Raw genomic sequence first — 26,310 nt, 5'->3', positions numbered from 1 at the left:
TATAGAAGATGAAAGTATTAAATTAGCGAATGTTTGGTATTTTTCCTCGATAAATGGCCTTGTTACGTACCCAGACTGGACCTACAAAGATGAGTGGACAGTGAAAAGCAGTGTGTGGGTATTTTGGCTGGACCAGGTAGAGGAGCGGGTCTGTTGGGCTAACCGGGCTGTCCCGCAGAATGCCTGGGCCAAGAATTGCTACCGCTGTGTCCACGGGCAGCCCAAGCATGGACACTGTTTAAATAAAAACCTTTCTCCAACGTAGGTAAAAAAAACAATACCAAAATGAGCAGAGAACAAATAAACGCCGTCCTGCTCCATCTAACGACATTCTCTCTTCTTCCCTCAGATATACAGGCGTTTTCAGTTCTAACACTCTTGGCCACCAACACAAACCCTACACCCCTAATCCAGTCCAGTTATTGAATGGAAAACCTTGCCATGCAGTGGACTGAAGCGTTAAAGACAGCTAGGGAGTGACATACAATAATATTCATCTGTTGGATTCAAACCCACTATTCTGCAAGCAGATGGCACGCACCCCAGTCTGCTAAAGCACTCAATCACCTCATTAGACAAGTACTTCCATCTAATGTGCTTATAATGGTACACATGGCTGACTTGTTGTAAGGATACGTTCTGCTGGATGTGCATGTTTTAACACCCAGCTTCCATTCACAGCCGAATGTCAATGTTTAATTACACATATCTAACTCTCCGATATAATTCAAATATAATTTAATTTAGTGGACTCACGTGAAGCAACAAAGTGTGTGTGTATGTGCGTCTGAGAGCAAGAGTGTGACGGCGAGGATTAAAAATATGGCTGGTAAGTGAATCATTTAATCCCTGGCTTAGAGACAGCTGGTTCTACGGAGAGTTGAGACACAAGCCGCCGTCTGCTGACTGAGAGAGAGAAAAAGAGAGAAAGAGAAGCAAGGGGAGATTTAAAATTGGTACCTCTCTTTCTTAGATCTTAGACACTAAGTGACCTAGACATGCCTGGTTAATGGGAGCTGCCATTTGTTCAATCCTGTTAAACATGGAGCAATGAAAGAAGTACGGATGGAGGCATTGATGGAGAGTTGGCAATAGAGGGAAAGACAGCAGTGTTGGAGGTAACTGACAGAGACACCGATGTAATGTTACGCATGTAAAGACTCTCAAGCTGTGCACATAGGGCAGGGTGACCTACTGTTGTGGTTACTGGGGTTTAAAGAGACATACAGCATTACATTTGTCTGTGGATATTAGGGGTGTGAATCTTCACTGGTCTCATGATTCGATTACGATTATCCTGTCAACGATTCAAATCGACTCGATATCACGATGCTTCACCTCAATATTAATATTACTACGCATGGTTTTCATCAACAAATTCATGCAGTCATACATACATATATATATATATATATATATGAATATAGCAGAGTCTGAACACAGCAGACAAAAAGCAGCGACTGGAAAATCAACAAGTAATATCCATAGGCAATAATCGATTATGGTCTGTCACTGCATTGATGCAGAATCGTCTGGGTCCGCATCGCAATGCAGTGATTTATTTCAACACCCCTAATGGACATTGACAGCTATTAGTCCCGTTCATCATTTTACCACTTTTAAACCAGTAATCATTGGGGTGGCATGTCACTATTCTAGCTGTACCACTGTACTGACAGACTGCACTTACACAGCATTTCACAATGCCTTTCATTTACCCGTGCACACAGGTAGTCACACATCGATGGTGGCGGATGGAAGGTGCTAGCCTTGCTAAGGAGCAATTTGGTGCTCAGCATCTTGCTTAAGGGACACTTCGACCTACCACCTGTACCACAACAGCCCCTGTAACCAGCTGTAGGAGTTTATAACCACCTTCCATTGACGTTTGTGATGTCAAAGCATGAGCCATTCCATGTTGCGACAAAATTTAGAAAAGATTAAGAAGAAAAAAAAAAAACATGAGCCAGACTCCCCTGAAGCAACAAAGTGAAATAAAAGCTCGGCCAGGCTGCACATTTTCGCAGTACTATAAACATTACCAATCCAGCTCATGGAGCACCGTGAATGGTGCAAATGCCTAACAAATGTGTACTGGAAACAATCCTTTTATAAACTGTGATAAAGTCCTTCCCACTGAGAGTCATAACATGTTTCCATGAGGCAGTGGTTTAAATGTAGTTTGGTTTTATCGGAAAACCTTTTTTTTTTTTTTAAACTCTTTTACAATAAACATTTAATTACACAATGCTATTCTATTTCTAAAACAACATTTTTCATGAATCCTGCTGCTTCCAAAGAGGATGTTGCTGCATGTCCCTCTTTGCCCTCTTTAACATCATTACATCTGTGTTTGTTTTGAAGACCAAGGAGGAAACAGCCCTGCAGTGGCTATACATTCCCGTGAAGCTATTTAAAAGTAAAGTGTAGTTAACATTGTGAAAAGAATACATTTTTATATTACTTACAAAATGAAACACTCCGTGCACTGTAATGCAACATTAGGTAGAAATAAGAATAGAAGTACCAAAGTAGAACCCATTGGGTTATATGTCTGAGGTCCTATCAAAGTGGAGAGCAAAGCAACAATACTACTAAGATGTCAGTCTTTTCACAACTGTCAAGAGTGTTGTGGACTTCTGAACAACATTGGACAAAATTATCCACCAAATGGCATATTTTAGGTTTGGCTCCTGAGGGGATTCAAACAGAGTGCGCGCAGTAAAAATAAATCAGCCTAGGTTTAAAGATAAACAAACTGATGGCTTTTGGAGCCAATTAGGACGTGCCCCTTTAACTGGAGTTTATTTTAACAGGCAGAAGATTCAGTGGCTCCACTCAGGGAAAAAGCCCCCAAACCTTCTTTGAAGTTCCTCACTCCGTGGGCGGTAATGTGGCATGGCACCCAGCCAAAGCCCACTAACACATGGATTGAATAACGCCTGTCCAGTATCCCCGCTGTGGCATTTATCCCATATGCCACAATAAAGAAGAAAGATGCAGAGTCAAACACATACAGATATACAGTCAAACACAAGAAGACACGTGCGCTTGATGCATGACTGATCTGCTCAACTGTCACAAACGCAATACTCTGCCAAGAATAATCTTAACTTTTAAGTGTTTGTCTGAGAGGGTGAATTTGTAAGTGAATTTCAGTATGTGCAAAGTTGTATGTACAACAGTCAAAATAAATCCAGTGAATGAAGACAGTGTGTTTCTGTTCTGTATACTTTTATTTATAGGATTATTGGCTCGTATTGCATTTGTGTGAAGTTATGAGACATGGTATCACTGTCGGCTCCCAAGTTCAAACAAGCTGCAGGAATATATACGAGTGTATTTATGGATCTTGTATGTACTTTATAGGCCGGTGGGTTTAGCTATGGGGCCAGAACATGACAATACACACTGAGAACTGGTGGCAACTGGTCTTAAAAACAAAGACACACACACTATCCACACCTCTTCCCATGCTGGAATGTCCTTCCCCTTAAAGCCATAAACAATTCATACAAACTAAAAATGTCTGTGTTGGCGTGGACATTTTGCTCTGGGTACCATTAAGAAGTTAAAATACCAACCAGGAAGTCCAGTTTTGAATTTTATCAGCTGCCAATACATGAAACACTAGTTTATGCTGGTTCCACATCAAATGTGCAAGATAAAGTTTGTGCAAGGTAGAGTGTGTAGTGATTAGAATTAACTTAAGCATTACCGTTCTGCAAAACAACTAGGATGCTACGGACTGCGTCAGAATGCAAACAGCTGCAGTATTAATTTTCTAATCTGGTGTTTCCATCCTCTTTCTGAAGTCCCAGTGGCAACGAGTTACATAACGCCAGGAATTCACAGGTGCACAAAACCTCTCAATTTTTCTCTGCACTGAAATTGATGCCATCACTTCTTGACATCATTACATCTACCTGCCGTCAATGCCAGAATGCCATGTCATGGAGGTCATAATACTTGGAATCCAAATTTAAATTAGTACTTCTTCGGTCCCATCAAACTGAACTGTAGTTCAATTAACTTTAGCCACAAAGGGATACAGAAAGTCAGGGCAGATAACTGCACTGCTCAGGAGAGCATAGCCTCAATCTCCATTAAAATAATTGACCTTGCTCTGCGTAATGTCGGGCTTGGGCCTTTGGTGTGCAAACGGGGTTCTCGAGGCAATACAATTCCAATTCTAGGTTGTTAAACAATGGCAGCAACAATTTGCTGATCCTTTTCAAAGCTTGCCTGGTAAACAGTAAAACTAGCTACACTGTATTTTGGCCCAAAGTAATCCACCTGGAATTTGCACTTGCAATATATATTATATTTATTTTTATTAAAACTATAAGCCTAACATTTTATATGCGTGTATGCTGTCTCCCTATGTGATACCTCATGCATGCCAGTGTGTCTGACAACAAAACAAAAACAGCTCCTTACCTGTCAAACAAACTTCTCATCCCTACAAGGTTTCAAACCTTAATTGGTTCTTTTTCACACACAAGCTGTTTCACCCTCCAGCATGCAAAAACTTCATCACCTGCTATCGTGCAGCTTCCTCCACCCTACCCCCCTCCTAAAAAGGTCATCAAGCAAATGACAACAAGGAAGTCAGCATTTTACTTAAATGAGCCCACAACTCACACACAACTCAAATTGGTGATGGGCAGTTATTGTGACTGCACACTGAAGCATTATCTGAGAAAAGAGGAGTACCAGAGGAAAAGAAGAGGTAGCATGTGTGTGTGTGTGTGTGTGTGTGTGTGTGTGTGTGTGTGTGTGTGTGTGTGTGCGTTGCAGGTGCAGCAAGACATGAGCTGTCTGGATATGTGCTGTTTTATTAGGAAGTGAAGCTGAGAGGAGCTATATTGGACCTACTGCATACTGATAACACCGCTGCAAAAGAAACGACAGCCACGCTGTAGATTCCTCCGCAGCCAGACACTGAAACCTCCAGTAGTGAGTTCAGAACGCAACAAAGTCAAACTTCAAGGCTGAAGAATGGAAAGTTTAATTGGACAAAATGAGGTGCAGAGGGAGTTTGCTTGCTTTGCTATCCGACACGGCTGTAGACTAAAAATGAGGTCAAAGTTCAAACTCCAGCAATACCTCTGGCCTGGGAATGAAATGTGGTGCATAACCAACCACACCTCCAGACTGACACAGACAGCTTCTCAATGCGTTCATGCACAGGCGTGTGTACAGTATGAACCAATTTATGTCATGGCCTATCAGTTACTCTTCTATGTGTTCCTTCCTGATGCATCTTTTTCTCCATGCTGGATGTCGGGGGGGGGGGGGGGGGCAGCACTGAAAATGCACAGCTGAAATAACACATTTAAACATGTATGTACACCAACAGAGACTGAACTTTATGCAGCACCTGTCCAGGTTAAATCAAATCAAAAAAATATTTTCACTCTACTTTTCTATTTCTTAAAATGTAATTATAGATTGAAAATCACTGACAGTAACTCAACCATTCTGCAATTCCAATAGCAAAACACATCACCAGAAATCAGACAAAAGAATCCTGCAATGTGATGAAACTATATTACTTACAAAAATCACAACACATATCATATTGGTACTTTAATGATCAATTATCTTGTAGGAACGTCCCTGCTGATTGTTGAATCAAAAAAAACACCTGTAAAAGACAAACTATAACAATCAAATAATACTACATGAACCGAGGCAAAAAAGGCCACAAAAACAGCCCAAACTAAACCAACGAAACAACCAACCCGCCAATCAACAACCACAATACATGCATAAGCAAGTACATACACATATACTGTACAAAAAGAAACTAACAGAACAGTGTCCTATCACAACCATAGGCACAAATTCCTTATCAAATCTGCTTGACAATTGCACAGGGGATGAAAAAAGAAGTAATGATTTAGACTGAGCCTGTGTTCATGGAACAAAGATGGGGAAAGCCAGATAAAGAAGAGGGAAAGCCCTACAGTCCTGGGATATAATGAACATATTTTTATCCTGCTGACAAAATCTGGTAAGACCACTAGATAGGAGCAGGGAGAAACATATAAGTCTAAGAAGCATAGCGGAGGTCGTGGAGCTACAGACTTTTAGTTTACATTACATCAGCACTACTTCAAAACAATAGAGCAGCTTTAAGCAAGAACAGTCATAAAGATTATCTGGTAGGTTCTGCAGTTCTGCAGCTTCATTCTAACATTAATAAAAAAATCCATTAAGGGTTGCAATGCACTCCAACAACCCCACTTCGATATAGACAACAGTTTCCAGCATACACAGGAATCCAAGGCAAGTTGTCTTTGAAATGATTGGTCGATTGAGCAGTTAGTTGGCTGAGGGAAAATAAATCAACTTTTTATTTTACTTATTTTTAGTAGTTTATCATTAAAAATGCCCAACATCTATATGCTCCAGCCTCTCCGATGCACAGCCTCTCTTTATCTTAGATCATTAAAAACTGAATCCCTCCGTTCAGACAAAATAAGTAAAACAACACCTTAGGTTCCTGGAGTTGCAATGACCATAAGTCCTGTTGTTTTTTGGACACATTACAGCCAGTCTAATTGGATGAAAAAAATCTATTTTGAGTATTACATAATCATTAGAATGCAGCACTAGTTAGTCTCAAAATTTTTGATCAGTGAGTTTAATCAAATAACCGCTGTATCCTGTAGCTCCCTGGGCCTGCATTCACAGAGCCGGCTAAAAAAGGCAAACCATACAAATCCTAAAAAAAACTCTCTGGATACAATGCTCCTACATATTCTACCATATGCTTACATTTGTTGGTCTTGTCACTTCTACTGCCCCGCTGCAGACTCTCTGCTCTGAACAAAGCGCTGCACAGGCCACTGTGTAATATTTACTCACTGAGTGTAGCTCCAATTCTGCGCCCATGATAATGAATGTGAGTGTCAAAGCAACAATGGATTACAGACAGGCTGTCAGATCCAAGGGTTTGTTTTGCATCTACAAGTTTTAATAAATGTCAGCATCAAAAATAAAATCAATGTGCAGCCACAGCCTGTGTTAAATGCTCAGATTTATTGTGAAAAGACATCGTACCACAACATTTGATTTCAATTCAAGGTGATGTGATTAAAAAACACAGCAAAAGCCAACTTCGTGGTGCATGCGTGGGGAAGTCCGTATATTCTCCAACAGTGTGAATTCTCAAATAGACAAAATAAATGTGTGCTGCTTTGACACTTGCTCCAGGGTTCTCTGCTTGGCATCAACAACGCATCCAGCTCCAGCTGGAAATGTGTAATGTGAATGTTAGTTGTGTTGCTAAAATATTTTATCTTTCCATGACCCAGTTTGCATACCATATGGCTCTTATCCAGCTCCCTTTTCCCCCTATCAGTGTGTAAAATCCAAAATGTGTCCAATTGGATTGCTGTAAACTCTTTCCTGTAGCCTTAAATTTGAATTCAGTCCAAAAAAAACTGAGTTTGAGAAACAGGAGCAGTATGAGTCTCTGAATAGGTTTAGTCCAACTAGGCCTAAATACAATGACATCAAAATAAATAACAATGAAGTGTTCATTTATCTTGAAAAGTTTTTTTATATAATATAAGCTGAATTAAAACCATATCCATAATGCCTATGCACAGAGTGATGTTTTTGTCAGTGAGGATAATAATAATAAAAAAAAAAAAAGTCTTCAGAAGAGCCATAAAACACTTATCAGGAACAGTTAATTAAACAAGATCAATGGATGTCCTTAATTAATATTACATTCATTACATCATATCAGTTAAACATGACTACATCATGGTGTATTAAAATAAACAGACAGACTGAGGAGAGCGGTCGGCTGTTTACCCGGACAGCCGAGGCTTTGGCAGCCCTTTGAGCTCAGATTGAGCAGTTTTCTGCACCGATGCACCAATCAATCAAAATAGAATCACAACATGGAATCTATTATTGTTTCCCACTCTTAGAAATATGCAACTGAGAGATGTGTTACGCAAATCCGAGACCAGTTCGAGAACTCGAGGACGGTTCCAAATTATAGGGGAAACTAAAGCACAGCTCAGCCAACTCCATTCAAATTTTGCGAGCACTCGGAGATCACTTCCAGTGTTGCTATTTCATTCTAGTGTAATAATCAATTTATTGATAATTGATCAAGGTCAAACAGGAATCTATGTTGCTTATGCAATGTGTTTATGCGGGTGACCTGCTCCAAGCTAATTTCTGTTCTTAAGCCATGATCCATGAACTTTGATGTCATTTCTTCTACTTTGCTCGTAGAGTTTACAGTACTTGGAAAAACAGTCTGATCACTAAATAACTTGTTCTTTTGTGGAGGGTATGTAATTAGTTTAATTGTCACTTAGGGAGAGGCATACTGAGAAACAACTCTTTTTGTTTGTCTCCCATGGGCTGGAGAGAGAAAAAGCACTGCAAATACCTAATTAGGCAATGAATAGTTGCTGAGTTAATAGCCACCTCAAGATACAATCTTGAATGTAACAGTCACTCTCCAAATTAATGGGGCTGCGTATTGTGCGTTGGGACAAAGTGATTTTGAGCTTGGTAGCAAAGACAGATTTTTATGCCTTAATGCTTATTGCATCCAAGCTTTTATCATAATTCTAATAAACACATTACTTACAGACATTGGCCAAACAACCAACGCCTCACAATGTTGCAATCTGCCTGTCTTTCTAACTCTGTCTTCATTTCATTTAGATATACAGACAAATGTGCCTTCATCTTGAGATCATAATGTGCTGAAATTGAATTCTGAAGGACCCATCAAGCGCTTTGTTATGAAATGTTTTCCCCCCTTGTTTTGCACACAGCTGTCCTTTACTTTGATATGAAATAAACTAAAAGCCAGCAATGCCCATCACTCCTGTGCCAATGTCGGCGGAAATCAGTATGCATCTTGCACGCATTCGTATACAAACACCCATACATACATACTGTATTTATTACAGTTCTTAATTACAAACTTCAAAAGGAGCTCTGTTGTTGCTTTGAGGTTTCCTCCAGTTCAGTTGGCGGGCCCTTTGAATTATTTTAACTTAAACAGGCAAGCAGCACAACTCCAGAAACCACCATAATTACAAGATCTGGTCAGTCCTTTGAATAGCTTTGACCAAAACCTTGATCGGGTATATGCCTAGAAGGGGCTGGGATGCTACAGTTAAAATAGGACTGCCACATGGAGTTGATTTGGGGTTTTCTACATGGGGAGCCTGAGAGAGAGCCAGCTTGCTTCTAACCCACAGTTACAGTAAGTCATGAAACCAGGAAGAGCCAACGGGAGAGAGAATCATATGCGGCTGTGGAAAACAGTAATTCCTGCTCAACTGCTTACACAGTTCGGTCCATTACTTCCGTACACTCCCTTACTCTAACATTTGCTTTCTGCTCTGTGTAGACAGGATTAACACATTATTGTTGTCAAAAGTATAAAGCCATGCATGTGCATGGTTGTTTTAATAAATCTTAATCATTGGGAAAAGGGGCGTATGTGCACACAGGCTGTTTGCACATAAAATGCCTCTACGAGCTCCTCCAGTCTCTCAATGAAACACAATTTCACAGAACTGCACTGGCTAACTCAACCACCAGTATGGCTGTAGTTGTAACACCCATAGGGCCCGATTATCATGGCGGCCCTTGTCCTGACCTTAAAATTGGCTTTTCCCAGAAAAGACAATTTTAAGGTCAATTCCTCCCACCTGTGCGCATGGTGCACAGGTGGGAGGAGAGGCGCAAACAGGTGGGTGATTCATTCAAATGAGGCAGCTCAAAGAGTCATTTCAGTAGAAATTGGGTGCGTCACCCCTCCTTTAGTTAAGTCTATCGTTTTATTATATGCTGCGAGTTACTACACGTTAGGGAAGCGGCGCTACTTCTACCCGTTGCCACCAAAATCATCGGAGAAACTTTAAAGGAACTTTATACATGGGAGAGAGCCTTTTATTTGTTTGCATTTTGCCTTTTGTGGTTTGCTTTGTTTGTAGTGGATTTCATTTAAAGATTTTGTTTGGCTCATCCCTATGTTGTAGTATAGATTTATGATTCCACCTTACCTCCAAAAACTCCTGATGAAGTTTAGGATTGAAGTAGCCAGATAAGACTGCTGAGTTGCTACAAAAGTTTGTTTTAAAAAGCAAATCTCTCTCTGCATATTGTTTGGATCGGCAAAACTCCCCAGTAGAGAAACATATTGAACTCTTGTTAAAAGTCACACACCACGGGGCGGCCTCTCACCCAGTAAGAGCGTTCGCCCCATGTTGGCTGAGTCCTGCAGCAGCACGGGCATGTCACCCCCCCCCCATCTCTCTCTCCCCCTTTCATATCTATCCACTGTCGCTATAATAAAGGGAAAAGCCCCCAAAAATACTCTTAACCAAAAAAAAAAAATCACACACCGCCCCTGTGACATGTTGCAGTGAGATGACACTTCTCAGAACCCTGTCAGTTTCTGACGCTTATAAGTCAATCTGGTCACCAAAAGGTGACTTTGTAAACAAGAGCAAACTACATACTTGCAGCTAATCCCACGTTTAGCCATGGGTGTGCCTGTTCCATCTAAATATTATGGTTACACACTCATAAAAAAGATGTTTGAGTTAGCTGCAAATGAAAAGAAAGTCTTAATATTTTTTCACACACTACTGAAATTAATTGGAAAAATAGGCTCTAATGGACAGAGACACTTCCCATGCCTTCCATCCCACCCACGGATGTATAATAAGACCCATCTATGCCATGTTGTACCCTCTGAGCCAGCGTTGGGGGCAGGCCAGACCAGCCAGTTGTGTCCGCTCATTTAAACTCTTTGCCAAGTTGCCCCGCGCTGAGTCGCTGACTCACTAATCGAGGTTCTCAACTCCTGTCCAAAAGACATTTTTCCAAATACGAACAGTTTACTTCGGGCACCCATTAGTTTTCTGATAACAAGCTGCACAGTTGAGTTCTTGTTTTCAACTGTTAACCGGATCAAAACAAGCAACGAATATGCTCACAGGCCGACTGAACAGTTTATCTACTCTTTCATTTGAAAAGGAGCTGCCAGACATTTTGGATTATGATTAAATCATTTCATTGTTCAAAACCAAGCCCTGCAGTGTTGCACTGTGTTGCTGTTGTATGTAGCTTCCATTGCTCCTATAGTTTGCTGACACATGTAAGTCATACTAATGTGCTTTTTGTATAAATTGTGATTTTTGATGATAGCAGTCTTTTTTTGGTTTCTTTTTTATTATGGCACCTGCTGGTGTAGCTTAGGGTTTTTGAGGTTTTGAACGTAAGGATAGTTTATAAATGAAACTCCACTTAGTTGATCGTGCACGCTGTCAGCTTGTTTTTACCATGTAGTTGCATCGTACAAATAGCTTATAGGCTTAGCCTAAAAATGTATGGTTGTGTGGTTACCCTTGCTACTGGAGAATCTGAGGTGATGTAGTTGCATGTAATGTTGCAGATGTTCAGTGAGTAGACCATTGCACTCGCCACAACTCCAGGTTTGACATTGCTTTCATGCAACAGTTGTGCTATAATGTTATTGGGGAAATCATTGCAGCATTAAATAAATAAAAATAATAATGTTGCAGCTTGCCTCTGCCACCTTATTTCTTGAAACTAACTGCTAAGCAACAGTAAAAACAAACCAGTAGCCTGCGATCGATACAATGTATGGAATGTATGGTAGGCACAAAATCTATATAATGTTTTAATGAGATCTTAAAATAAGAGATAAAAAAGCGTGATGGTTGATGTACAGGTCACTTTTGTTCTTGCACACATTACATCCACATGCCTACCTAAATTAATATTTCTGGCTACGCCACTGCAGCAAATGCGCAGAAATAACCAAAATAATATTTTAAATGTAATTAAGCTACTTTAATTAAACAATCTTCAACAACTAGATGCATTTAAATAAAAATAGAATGTGGTTAAAGCAACAATGTTGGTAAATCAGTATGCATTCATTTATAAGTTAATATAGGTGGTTCGTGCAGTATCTATTATTTACAGCAGCTTTACACCGTGCTCGACAACCTTGTTGTTCAGTTCATTAAATCCCTGCAGTGATCTGAAGTCAGCAGGACAGTTACATGTGATAAATCTGCAGCCTCCGATTGTGTAGCAGTGCCATTGTGCACAATCCTTTACTTTGATCAAAACACATGCATACAACACCCGGCTGCTACTAAATAACCACACGTCTCTTACAACTCTGCGTTCTGCCTGTTTATGCAGAAGACACTAGATCAATTCTGTGCATCACTTCCCCCCCAAAAAGGTGAGTTTTAATCTTAATTTTTTAAATCAATTGTGGCGCAAACACTGCTGTATCATAGGGGTGCACGATTCAGAAAATGTCACGATTCGATATTGATTTTTAGGCTCACGATTCAATTTTCTTTTAATAATAATTAATAAATTAATAAAAAAATATTATCATCATTTACCTTTTTGCACTTTGTGTTGCTGCGTTTTGAGATGCCCACACAGTCCCATGTGCCCAAGACCCCCCACTATTGTGCTGGTTGTTGTGCTTGCGTGACTAAAAAAGAGCCCATAGTGTCATTCCCGCATTCACCCATCACACATGCACCTGCAAACTATCACTGGATCATACTGTATGTCAGTCGACGTCATCACATGTCAGAAAGGTAATGATCTTGTTTCTAGCAGACTCAGCAATAGAGGTAGCCTAGAAATCTAGACGCACCCTAGCGGCAGCAAATGTAATTTGCAGCCAGGGTCGTCTAGCAACTCTCTGTTGCCTTGCAAGCTGGAAAAACCAAACTCTAGTCAGGCCAATCACATCGTGTATAGAGTCGGTGGGTGGGCTTAACATAATGACGGCAGAGTTGCGACGGTTCGCTGCTACTTGAAATCAAAGAAGATGGCTGCTGCTGCTGGCGAACAGCGGCCTTTTCGAAACGGCTTTGGCCGCGACTCTGGAAGACTTGGAGTTAAGCTTTTCTTTGAGAAAAGAACAAAGAACGGCACTGAAGTCATTCTTAAAAAAGGAAGATGTGTTCAGAGTTTTGCCGACCGGATACGGCAAAAGTTTAATCTATCAACTAACGTTGCTCTCGTTGGTTGTAGCGCTATCCTATTGCGTGCAGAGGGAATTTGAAAGGCAACCGTTTATCCCGCCCCTCGGATTGAGCCCTGCCAATGGTGAGTTCCCAGACCCAACATCTTGATGTGGGTCTGGCTTGTCACGCTATAATAGAGTCCAATGCTTTACAAAAAAGAAAAAAAATTAAGAAGCACATGCACACAGAGAACTGATGAAACAAGGGGAAACTGCAATTTTTGAAATACCAGTTAAGGTGTGGACATACTGTAGTGTATGCGTGGTTTTTATGTATACGTGTCCTTTATACATCTGGCTTCTGTTGACCTGCTGATGGTTCTTCAGGCCTCAAACTGCTTTTCTTCAATTTGAAGTTGAAAGTATGTGGCCAAAAGTCTTATTTTGCAATCCTATTTTGATCTACTCCAAAGTCAACTTGAGGACTGCCTACGGTAAATTTCTGAATTCATGCTGTCAAACTTGATCTGGAAATCGATGTGTTGTCATTGTCTGAAAACGTCCCACAGACGTCTTGCAGCTGCCTCGCATCAGTCCCAAACCGCCATGCTACAGTGGCGGCCAACGAGGTGTCAGGGCTCTGGAGACCCATGTTGAATTGGTTTCTGAGGAAATCAAAAACTCAGTACAATAATGCTGACATTCTCCTCAGAAACTTGCATGTCTCTGGAGAACTTTTACGCCTAACAAGGCTGAGGTGACAGATTGGATAGGAGCAGGTTCTCTGCCTGAGAAGTTGCCTGAGAATGCATTATATATTACATGCTGCTGAACATTCGCTCTCTGTCAATCTTTATGGTGAGATATACTCTCTACAACATGCAAGTCATCTCCCACATGCGATTGTTCCTGAAATAATCTCCTCGCCCTGAATTTGAGTCCCAAGGTGCATTTCTACAGACAGAAGGTCACACAGCTTGATGGAAGTGGGACAGCGGTGCTAAAAGTGTCCTTATGATCCAGGCTGAGAGTGTAATAACAGATTTACATGGACACCTGCATCCAGAGTGTGTTTGGATGTGTTTCTGGTGTGGTTTAACATCCCTGCATACCTAATCAATCAATCACTATAATATCCAAAAATCTAAGACAAAACATTTCATATTTTGGCTGACACATCTTCTTCCTCTTCATTAAGCACATGAATTTGCTTATTTGTCACTTTGTTATTTCAGCGCAGAAATCCCTCCATCATCTTTCCCTTGACTGCATCCTGTTTTCTTTTGGAGTCTCCTCTATCCCTGGGTCCCTGGGTGTTATCAGAATAACCATGATGTGCTGGTAGAAAGAAAGCCTCCTCTGTAAAGTGCAGGAGTAAAATGGAAGAGTAAAGGGACTGGATACAATGCTGGAGAAATGTACACACATTGCAGGCGAACACGGTACTAATGAGGGTGGTGGTACTGTTGTAATGGGGCTTGCAAATGAAATGATTTCCCTATTACACCCTTCAGAACAAAAACTGAATGATTAAAATGAACATTTTGTCAGGTGGAGGATTAATGGTACTTGAAGTGTCGTGAGAGAGAGGATAGTCTTCCATGAGCATGTTTAAAGCTAGGGCTTTATTGCTGAATGCTCTTTGAGTAATTGTTATGGCTGTCTTAAGACACCAATGACCTAATTACTAAACATACTATGGGTATTAGTGAGCCCTATCTTCATTGTTTTTTCAGCAACCTTGCAATTTGGAACCATGCAAAATAACCCAAAAGGATTGTAAATTGCATCAGAATTATATCAGAAAAGCCAGTACAAATTGAGGAATATTGGGTTGAAATTATCACAAAATGTTTTTAAACCTTATCCTCCCACCACATATTCCTGAAAACAATGTTTGTTTTACATTGATTTTCTTAAAGAACTCATCATTTTGATATCTAGCAGGGAAGGAGAGTGAGTGGCAGAGATAGGGGACCAGAATGAGCGAGCCTACCGCTCCAGAGGAATTCGCCAGAATGCCAGATGGTGTTCTCAATGAAGAAATTAATCGACAAAACGAGAGTGAGAAATAGACTGGCGAGGTGTGGTTGCACTTCCGTGCGCACACACCCTTGCACAGTCTTGAAATTTGTGAATGACTAGTGGCCTTTAATGTCTAAAATTCCACAGGTGGCTGGATATACAAGTAATATAGGCAATTTATCAGCTGCTAATCTGTTCAGATCACTCTCGCTTATCAGAAGGGAAGCCCTGAATGTTCAGGTGAATAGTTCCTTTGGGAAGCTGGGCGGTTCCATCTCAGTGAAGAAAATATGACTCACAAGAAAATAATACAATGAGCAGAAAACTGAGTGTATTACGTTTTAGCTATGACTCAGTTCCCTCAGGTGCCGAAATTGAAAATCGGTGTTATAAAGTGATATATCAACCTGGATAGCAGCAATGCTATCAAAATGAATACCTCTGATCTCTGAGCGTGTGGTTCACTTACTTTAGAACTCAGTGCGTGGTTGTGATGAAGAGACACACACCGAGATTCACAATCTCAACTAAATGCCAAATGACGGAGCATGACTGAAATGAAGTGAAAATGGGACTGCCTGGATCAAAGATAGAGATCAGAGGGTTGTTTTGTAGTTAGATGGTTGTTTTAGGTGTTTTAAATCCTGAGTGAATAGCAGTTATGATGAATACAATCATCTGATCATATCTGTACTTTCCAGCCCTTCCAGTGGCGCAGAATGATGCTCTCTTTGTGTCCCGTGGCTCCCTGTTGCACCCCAGTGACAAGAAATCAGTCATTGGCCAAGTAATCATCATCGGAGCTGTCTACACTGATACTTTCTCTCTGTCTTTCATGATGAACTAGGAGCTGCAGTTAGATTATATTGTGTAGATAAAGTGTCTTTGCTATTGGTGATCAAACATGAGAATTTCTGTTTTTACAATGAATAAAGCAGGAAAACTCCTTTATCTCACACGTAATTGAGAACAGTGTATATCTAAATGATATTATCCCACCTTTATCCAGTTTATCCTCTTCCACAACTTCACACATGCTTTCCCCTCTAACGGGGCTTTTCAGCGTATGGTAGGATCACTTATTTTAGTGCAATAACTTTACGACTATGACCTTTTGCTCTCTACTGCCCCTGAAACAGCAGGCAGTTAGATAGGCAGCAGATATCTGGTTGCTGTGCCTTCTCTTGAGGACAGAAGAAAGAGTCTGTATTCCAGCTTTCTTAGGCACCCCTATAACAAAAAAGGAAATATGAAGATCTTTCACCTGCTTACTCCTAAGAAGTGGTCAAGCTGGGTTCAAAACGATAAACTTGAAAGGCACTTCCATGTCTTTGTGGTTTCTAGGCACAGGAAGTCCCTACATTTTGCTTTTTAGGGTGGACCTTAAGAGTACAGCACTGATGCTCCTATTTTTCAAAGTGTGTGGACACTGATAAATATGCTGTAGTGCTGGAGAATGTCTTCTTCTACGTAGACAAATGATCATCCGGTCACTAAAGCTGCTCTTCTTCTACATAAAAAGAAACTACAAACATAGTAGGGATGTAACGATTACCGGTGTAACGGTAAACTAGGGCTGAACGATTAATTGCATTTTCGATAATATCGCGATATGTTAAAACGCGATTTCCTAATCGCAAAGGCTGCGATTTGGTCACATGACTCACGAGAGCAAATCAGTCTGCACTCCGTAGAGAAAGCATCAACTAGCATGCTAACGCTACACTGTACCTTGAGCTGATTTCTGTCATTCAAACAACTCTGAGTTGTAGTTTAAAACTTTTACAGCCATTTTAATAAAATGAAGGGTTTTATTCGGGCTTGAGTCTATACATGCAGTTAATGGATACAGGCACACAGAACTCAAGGCTCGGTTGGCAACGATTAGCTCTGATTAGCGGTTAGCTCCGGTTAGCTCCGTTATAAAGATATGAGTGGAGGAGCTGCCACTGAGAGGGGTAACAATCAGACTCTGATAAATGACGTTCGGGGAGCTTTCACAGCAGCGTGGCCGCGGTGTTTCAACGGTTTTATTAGTACAGTTAATCCCACGGCAAGAACACCAGCAACTAGCTAACGTAACGATAGCCTCTCTGAGCAAGTGCACACGGCAGCACGTAACTTCACGAGGGGGAGGGGCTGGAGGCAGATCCTCTCTGTGCACTGTAAAAAATTGTGTGTGTGTGTGTGTGTGTGTGTGTGTGTGTGTGTGTGTGTGTCTATATATACTATATTTTTACTTATTTAACTGTCTAGTGTGTAATTGTGTGTTCATACTATACATTATTATATTATTCTTTGTTGAATAATACAGAAGACAAAGAGCTTAAAAAAATAATTGAATCGAAATCGCAATATTTGGGGAAAAAATCGCAATTAGATTATTTTCAAAAATCGTTCAGCCCTACGGTAAACCACGGTAAAAATGTTGATGATAACAATTACCATTTTCATTTAAAATGTCATTATTATCATGGTGGATTACCACGGTGTAGAAACCGCATGTTCCCAGCTTCATCCGCGTAGCCTACAGTGCATTTCTTGAAGTTGGAATCACGGGGGAAGGAGGAGATGACAGCGCTCAGGACATTTATCAGCCTTGTAAAAAAAGGCCATAGTAACACTTGCTCTCTCTCCTGAGATGATTGACCAATCACTGACGAGTAGTGGTGCACGATACATCGGCCGCCGATATAATATTGGCCGATATGGTCATTTTTTTTACACATCAGTATCGTTCCGATGTCAAAGTAGGGCCGATGTGAATCATTCCTGTGTATTTGATGTGTGTGTTGGCTTAGATGTGAGTGTGTGTGAGAATTTTGATCTAAATCTGACCTCATGGGGGGACATTCCCAGTGGTGAAACGCAAACGGGGGCTGTTTTTACAACTGTGTTTATAATCGGCTACATTTAGCACACACACATAAAGTTCAGCTAACGCATACTAGCATTAGCGCTTGGTGGACTGTAAACACCTGTTTCGCCTCACTGTCTGTCTGTAAACAGTAGGTGCTGCTTGGGAGTGGAGTCTAAGCAGCGAAGCAAGTGCATTCTGGAATTTGGGGTCTTTCATCCATATGAGCCAAAAACACATTTTCTGGCTTATCTCGGCCTAGAAGGCACCAATTTCTATAATTTCAAGGGTTAGGCCTAACCCTAAAGTACTTGGCAGTTACTGTACTTACAGTTCAGAAGACTGCAAAAGCCAGTGTGTGTTCAGTCCAGTTTGTTCTGGCTCCATTTTCACATTTTACCTTTTTCAATACTTTTGGCTTTGGCCATTTAAGGCCTACTACTGTACTTTAAAGTTTTGAACTGTTGTACAATGTTCACAGAATACAGTGACTTGGTGTCAAGTGAGTTAGATGTTTATTGAGAATACTCAGGGTTGGCTTATTCATAGTGTGAATTCAGGACACACTTGTATCCTTTATAAAAATGTATTTTTATATAAATATTTATTTTTTCTTCTGAAAATCTGATGACAGTCATATTTTGCACACAGGTAAAGGTGCCCAATATCAGTTATTTCTGAAAATAAATCACAAAAGTAAAAAAGAAAATGCGTTTTGGAAAATAGTTCTTTATTTGATTATCATAAAAATGTGTTTTCTATACAGAGATATCGACATCGGTAAATATCGGTTATCGGTATCGGTCACAATTTTCACATCGGTGCATCACTACTGACGGGAGTCATCGCTTTGATCTCCTGCCAATCACTTGCGCTCAGACAGAAGAAGGGGACAGAACAGCAGCTGTAAACAGACTGTTTTCTTTATCATTCCTTTCCCATTTTCGGACTTGTTGAAGTGATGTGTGTAGCCCAGAACGTAAGTTAAAACTATTCTGTAGCTTGTTAAACTGTCATGGGTTTTACTGCCTCGTTATCTGTGTAAACATTAAAGCTACGATTATTCATATTTCAATAAGTGTTCCGCTACGATGTGAATAAGTTTAGCCCGTGTTACGACGTGACATTTATTTGGAGTGAGAGAGATATATTATCGTCTTGATAATATTGCTGTTGCTGTGTTTCTTATTGCATAGCTGATAGATGTGCAGATTGTTTTATATTATATTGTGCAGCCACGTGTTGATATTCAGGTTGTGTTAGGGCAATTTGCTAGCAATGTGCAATCGCCAGCAAACAGACTAGCGCTGTGGAGCCATGTGCTTAGCTATTAAAGGTGTATTACACAGTTTGCTCTGTTATGGATATGTGTGCTGTAATAGATGTGGCTTATTCTCAGTTTGTGTTACTGAGCAATACTATGTTACATTTATGTTAATTGTTACAGAGAAATGAATGTAATTCTTAGTATTGTTTCTTGTTATATGCTGGTGGCTATAACATTTAGTTTTGGTAAAAATAATGTTCATAGTAAGTCAGATGCTTGTTAATGTGCATTATTATTTGCTTATATTTCAGAACCACATCCAACTTCACATGTAACGTCAAATACAACTTCATAGTTAACTTCATGTTGGAGTTGGAGTTCATAAATCTTCCTGGATCTCAAAGTCAGACATCTTCAGTCAGACATTTTCAATAGTTTTTACAAGCCTATTGCCTATATTTTTGTAATATAATAAACACTGTTACACTTTTTGAAACTTGTTCAGCTTGTGTAGGCCTATCAGTGCTTTCTGAACATATTGAACACACTTAATTAAAAATACCGTGATAATACCAAAAACCATGATCATTTTCATCACTATAACCGTGAGGTTAAATTTCCATACCGTTACATGCCTAAAACATAGCCACCATGCAAGCCTATAGGGTGTGAATGCTTGAAACAAAAATAGAGATTTTGGTTTGAGTATCACTTTAAGTCTTCAAAGTGGAAATCTTTTAAAATATAGATGTACTAAAAATTCAAAAAGAATTCTACGCATTGGCACAAAGATTCTCCACTCCTACAAATAGTGGCTTTTAGCAGATCATATCGATATTTTTGTGTTAAAAAGTCAAAGTAATGTTCAGACTTTAGAAGACAGAAGACATGCCTTTATCCAATTTTACCTGCTAAAGTTACAGCCAAAGTGAGAATTTATCGTTTGAAAGGGTTTCTTCAGCAGAATTAAGCTGGGGAAACATCAACATCAAGGAAAATTGGTTTTATTGCATGAACTAACTGTGTGACCTCCAACAAGAGACATATTTAGTGCCTCTAAGTCCATAGAACAAACGTGGACATTATCAGGTCTGTATCCGACACTAGACTGGCAGTACTGCTTTGCGTTTACTGGCACATGAAGTGGGACAGGGCATCAAAGACATCAAAACAAGTGTAATGGGCCTAAGAGTGCCGGCAGCACGGAGACGGCAGCGCCACTTTGGACTGAGCTTGTCATACAGCTCTATCTAGAAATGTAGGGAAGCTTCCACCTTGGGTATTATTTTCTCTGCCATGGCAAACAGAGGAAAATCGCAGCTTTTAACACAGCCTTTCATCTGCTGATACCGCTGGGTTTGTAGTGTTATAGTCTGCCCAATTTTCCAGAAAAGAAAAGAAAAAAGGGTTTGTGCAAGAATTACTGTACAACAGTAAAACCTGTTATCTTTAGTAAAATCTACAAATAAAGAAGAAAGATATTAGCGGCCAATATTTATTATTGGCTGATCAGGAGGACATTGGCATTGATTAACCGAACCGACAACTTACATATTAATCCTCAACTTATCCCTCTGCTTTGCTACTGTACTAATTATCTCAGAGTGAAAGAGATGCAAAGTTATGCGTGTGCTTAAGAGAAAAAAAAGAAAATAGAAGTTACCTAGTCTTTATCTACGACGGTTCATTTACGGGATTGTTCCGGTTCCGCTGGATAACCCTTATTTTCGGCCGGATGTCCCTCAGCTTTCGCTTTATTTCTGTTGGCCTTCTAAACTCCGGTCGATTCGACATACATCCTTCAAGCTAGAACCGACAATCAAATTATGTTTATCTTTTTTTTTTTTTGTGTGAGTAAAATTCACACACTCAACAGCCATTGAAATTCCAGAGCTCGCCTCCCTACGCACACATGTTCCACCAAAACAAGTTCCTTCCTGAGGCTATTTTCCAGAGGCAATGTTGCTCCGTCCAGTGCTTAGCGCTGCCAAAGATGATTGTGATTGGTTAAAAGAAATGCCAGTAAACCAGAGCATGTTTTTCTCTTATCCCAGAATGTTGTGTGGACTAACCAGACCTTCCTCCACAGCGCTGTGGAGGAAGGTCTGGCAATGCACACTAAAAGTAACCTAACAGAAAACAAGCCTTTTTTTATTAATAGAAAATGATAAATTGATTCCAGCAACATTCAATCCCCAAATGGTCAAATTAAGCTGGAAAACATGGCTAGTGCTCACAGTGAAGAGCAGAATTATGTTGCAACTGGAAAACAAAACGAGACAAGAAGTCTGAGGTTAGGAGGGCTATTCTGTTTAGTAATAGCCTGTTTCAAGGCTATGGTTGTTTGTGGCCAAAGCTACCCAGTAAGGAAGAAGTGTGAACAGGTTGTGATGAAAGTCCTGCCATGTGTGGCCAAACTGACCTTTTGGAAAACCAGAAATTGATTCAGAGCGAAAGGTGCAACACATCATGTCCTAATGTCAGGGTTGTTGGCATCCGCCTCAGCAATGAGGCCCACTGATAGAAAACATGGTTAATGTAAGCTTACTGGGCGTATTGTGTGTGCTCTTTTCTTATACAAACTTTTTTTTTTTTTAGATAATGTAACTTGTGTACAAACTTCATCTAAGTTGACATTCTCTCTGTCTCGCCCACACACACACACACACACAGTCTAAATAAAAAATGATGGCCAATGCAATCTCACAACTAAAGCTTCTGTTGTGTTAGGTGTGGGTGTAAAAGTAGAGAGTCAAAAAACATAAGGTACACAGCCTGAAGGTGGGTGAAAAAACCCCTCAAAAAATAAGTACATAAATAGAATGAATGGATGATAGAATGGTCTATTTTAGTGCTCATGTTTTAGTCTTTGTTAAGAAAAACGTAATCCCCAAGCGTGGGTTTTCAGAAAGAGGAGTTTGAGTGCTGACAGAAAACTGATGTTGCCCTGAGGAGTGAAACATGTAGGGAAATGCAACTTCAATGAAGATGAAATTATGAAGATGATAATCATCTTCATAAGCCAAGAACTACATCTTTTAACAACAGCTATTTACATAGAGCATAGTGTATCTAGATAAAGGGCATGAATAAACACACACACATACAGTATACACTTACACACAGCAGTCCATATGCAGGTGCATTGCTCCCTTATCCTCAGTCTTGACTGTATGCCACTTGATGTGGGACTGTGGTGATGATGATGTATAGCCACTGGCACTGACTACTATTTTGGGGTGATCTGTTACAAGCGAATAGCTTCTTTATCAGCGGTGCTGCCTGTTTCAGTGGCTTCGTTTAGTGCTCCACCAGACTACAGTATGAGATCCTCTATTTTAAACACAGCAATTGCCTGAACTTGGCTTCAGGTCTCTAATAGGCATAACCGAGAAATTCCCTGATAAAATAACCTATAACGCCTCATAGGTCTAGTCTGTCCTAGTGAGCTCCAGTTATCTTATTAGCACACTATGTCAGAATAATAAGAGGTCGATATAACGCCAAGGCTATTCCCGTCATATCCTACATTTATTTATTACAGGCAATTTGGCTAACACATTGATTATTTAATGTTTTCTTAATATATGTTTGGAATGCGGTGATTTCTGATCAGGTAAATAAAGTTCCGATAAATATGTTTCATCATGCAGTGTGTACCGCCACTCTGCCTCGTGCATTAGACTGCAGAGCGGTGTTAAAATTCAGAGCAAGTATTTCGGAGAATACAGCACTTGCTCTTTCCTTGACGTTCAAGAGTAGCCCAAGTAGGAAAGGAGAGAAAAACCTGCCACTTCACGGCCCCACACTCATGTATGATAGAAAAAACACACCCCACATTCACTGGTGCTATAAAACTTTCGACCCCCGTTTTCCAGTGTTCTCCAAAAGTAGGTAGAAAAGATAGAACACTTACCACCCCAGAGTCCAGCTGCTCGGTAGTCTGAGACGGAGCCGCTCCGGTCAGAGGTAAAAGCCACAATATCGGCACCAACAGCAGCATCTCCGGTGAAGTATTCCTCATCCACTTGTGAGGAACCAGAGAAACTATGATGCCCTATGACAGGCTGATCCTGAAGGGCTCAGACACCGACCCCGACAGCAGCATCCACGGGATAAATCACACGCCGAGACTCTTGTAAAGTGTCCCCGAATAAGTCTACCTCACTGTTGAGCGCAAACACATGAAGCACATTAAAACGGGTTCTGTTAAAAACATTAGAGCAGTTTATGTCCAGCAAAACTACACTCGTAACTAACACCTAAGTGGTCATAAACAGAGATAAACTCCGTATTATTGTCTTATCTCAAGTCCATCAGAGGTAATATCCCCGGAGCAAGAAGCGCGAGCTGCTCTCTCTGTCGTAGCGTCTTGAGCGCTGGGAAATGAAAGCAGCTGCGCGCGGTTGTGTCGCGAACAGCAGAGATCAACCTCAAGCCAGCCACAATAATCTGTTACACTTCCGGAGAAAATTCCCAAAATAAAATCCTAATTGCTGGACTTGAGCAAATAAGGCTATATATATAATAGCCTACATGACACGAGCGTAATTTCACTAAACCTTTTAGGGCTTTGGGTCCCTAAATCTAAAATAGATCTCTGATAAAGCTTCCAGCATAAGTAATGATTTGGGTTCCCAAATAGCCTAACACAAGTTTTGACCAACATTTTTAAAGTTTATGCTGAAATAATTTATAGATATTGCAGTTTTCAGAGCTGTTGAATTTGTGTGAACTGGATTTATACCAAACGTGTTGACTGCAGTAGCAAGACTACGAGTATTTACTGCTTTTCACAGTTTCATATCACTGTAAATTAAAAACCTAGGCTACATTAGGGTTGTTGGTTCTCAATATAAACAATTTGATAACATAACCCCGGGGTTGTAATAACTTGTGATAGGCCCTATACTCTTTATAAACTCAATTATTAAGTCAATTAAATTGTCTAATTCAGTTAGTAGAGTTTTATTTGTTACTTTCAGTTTGTGTTGATTCTAGCGGCCGCTTTGGACAAAATTGGTAGTGTTTTTACCACACCTGCTGTTGTAAGGTATTTTTTTTACGGTGCTGTATTACTCACTGTATTACAGAGTTATCGTTACCGGGAGGTCATGTCATGTTTTGCTTGGACAGAAAATCATTCATTTACAATAAGAGAATACTTTACAGATGCATCGTTGCATTTTAAGTGTTGCATACGGTAACTTAGCCTAATTTGGATGTATCGTGATTCATGAGCTAAACCGGGTAACGTTATCACCATCACGAGCCAAAGCATTAAGAGATTGTTGTAGCAACCAACATAATAATAACTTAGATTAATAGTGCATTGCATGAAACCCACGGACGCTTTACACAGGTACAGGGGGACAAAGGTAAAGAAAATAGTAGGCAAACACAAACATGGACTGAAACAAAAATACCTGGGCGCCGCTAAATGGAAGCAGGACGTAATTTAATATAGGCTACTGACGTAGGCCTACAACCACATTGCACATTGTAAAGTTATTTTATGAATGAAATAGACATATACCTGAGGGCCAAATCGGTGTCGGTTTTGAATCATTTACAATCCCGTAATTGTCTCCATCTGTTGAAAGCCCGACTGAGATTGACTCGGGTTTTTGCCCGTCATCTGTCACTCTCACTTTTAGCTTTTAGTTGTTCTTCGTTTAATTTCCGTTTTTATGTGATGGCCCTGCCCCAGTATCAACCATAACTACAGCAGATAACTTCTAAAATAAAATTAAAATACAATTAGGCCTATATAAAGAAAACTCCTGCTACCTTTTAGCTGGCTGCATATGCTTTTCTGGTGTTACAAAGAAATCTGTGCCCCGCCAGAATGTGTTACTGTAGAGCTGGTCTACCTGCCGTAAATCAGTTTGTGACTTCGCTGGAAAAATCGGATCCGGGCAAAAAGCATTAATAAAAACTACATAAAAATAGCATTCTTTTCACTGTTCGTTTTGTTTGCTGTTACAGGTCATTTATGACCATTAGATGAAAAATTACAGTTTCAGGAACATTAAAAAGTTACATATAGTAACTTTAAATAATATATTAAATTCAACAAAAGATAGATTAATTAGGTAATAAAAACATCATTTAGCCTATTGAATTTAGAAATTCCTTTCACTCAGTTTTAGGTAGCCTGCTGTTTTAGATATGACCAACACATAAATATATGCAGACTACATTTTCTTGATCATGCCCACAACCATACAGTAATAATGTAAAAAAAAGACCACCCTGTACTGTATAATAACCACATTTCCATGTGCAAGCGATATAGGCCTATACCAATTGGCCCCCTCCATTTAGATCCACCTGCACATGTTTTCTTATGCTTTTATTTTGAAGTTCGATTCTCAAACTTCCAGTAGGCTACTTTTGAGGTTTTTGTCTGACTTTATTCAAACAGCTGTGAGAGAATTTGAATTCGGCTTTGGGTGCCTTTTATTTAATCCCCTTGTCCTTTAATCATGATTCATCAAAAAGATAAAACAGTCAATGGTGCTGGAGAATAGATACATTAAAATGCATCAACGATTAATAACTGCTGCTATTGCTGTTACTGCTGTTACTATTTTTATTCAGTCCAAAGACAACCCGTTTTGCTCAGTGGTGGAATTTTGTTCCCTGGATATGATTCACCTACACGGATGGTTGCCATGCCCAAGGTTAAATAAACACCATCAAATCCTCATTTAAAATAATTGAAGTCAAAGGAGGCCTGCTTTCAATTAAAAATCTAAAGTTGGGAGTCCTTGAACAACTAGCAATTACGTTTTATTTTCTCAGTTTTTAGAACATCATAGCCTAACGACAAGCCAGATCCTTCAACTGGGGGAACCAAGTTCAAGCCCCCAATATGCCAATTATCCACCCTCACCAAATGTCCTCAAACCAGAGTCTAAAATCCTTATTAGTTCTAGCAGTGCTGACCTGTAGACTACCGTGCACCACCTCACCCAGACCTTTCTGTGGAGGGTGCACGTAAAAAGAACATTTTCCAGTAGGAATTTTAAACAGTAAAACATTATTGTTAGCACTGTCCAGAATCACTCTTAACTGCCTCCACAACACCAAGGTGAATTATCCATTTAACTCTTGAATCATAATGCA

The 26,310-nt window shown here is 40.1% G+C and overlaps 1 protein-coding gene across 1 annotated transcript in view; it reads right to left on the bottom strand.

The window, feature by feature from the left end:
* Positions 1-23,605, bottom strand: part of LOC116048915 (matrix metalloproteinase-17-like) — an 80,360-nt gene extending 56,755 nt beyond the window's left edge. The window contains exon 1 of the mRNA XM_031298229.2: positions 23,096-23,605. Coding sequence (XP_031154089.1) covers positions 23,096-23,203 — 108 coding nt within the window. The 5' untranslated portion in view covers positions 23,204-23,605. The remainder of the gene's footprint in view (positions 1-23,095) is intronic.
* Positions 23,606-26,310: the final 2,705 nt, after the last annotated feature.

The sequence above is a fragment of the Sander lucioperca genome, chromosome 1, assembly GCF_008315115.2.
Source record: "Sander lucioperca isolate FBNREF2018 chromosome 1, SLUC_FBN_1.2, whole genome shotgun sequence".
Classification (NCBI taxonomy): Eukaryota; Metazoa; Chordata; class Actinopteri; order Perciformes; family Percidae; genus Sander; species Sander lucioperca.
This window is presented reverse-complemented; position numbering and strand designations above follow the sequence as displayed.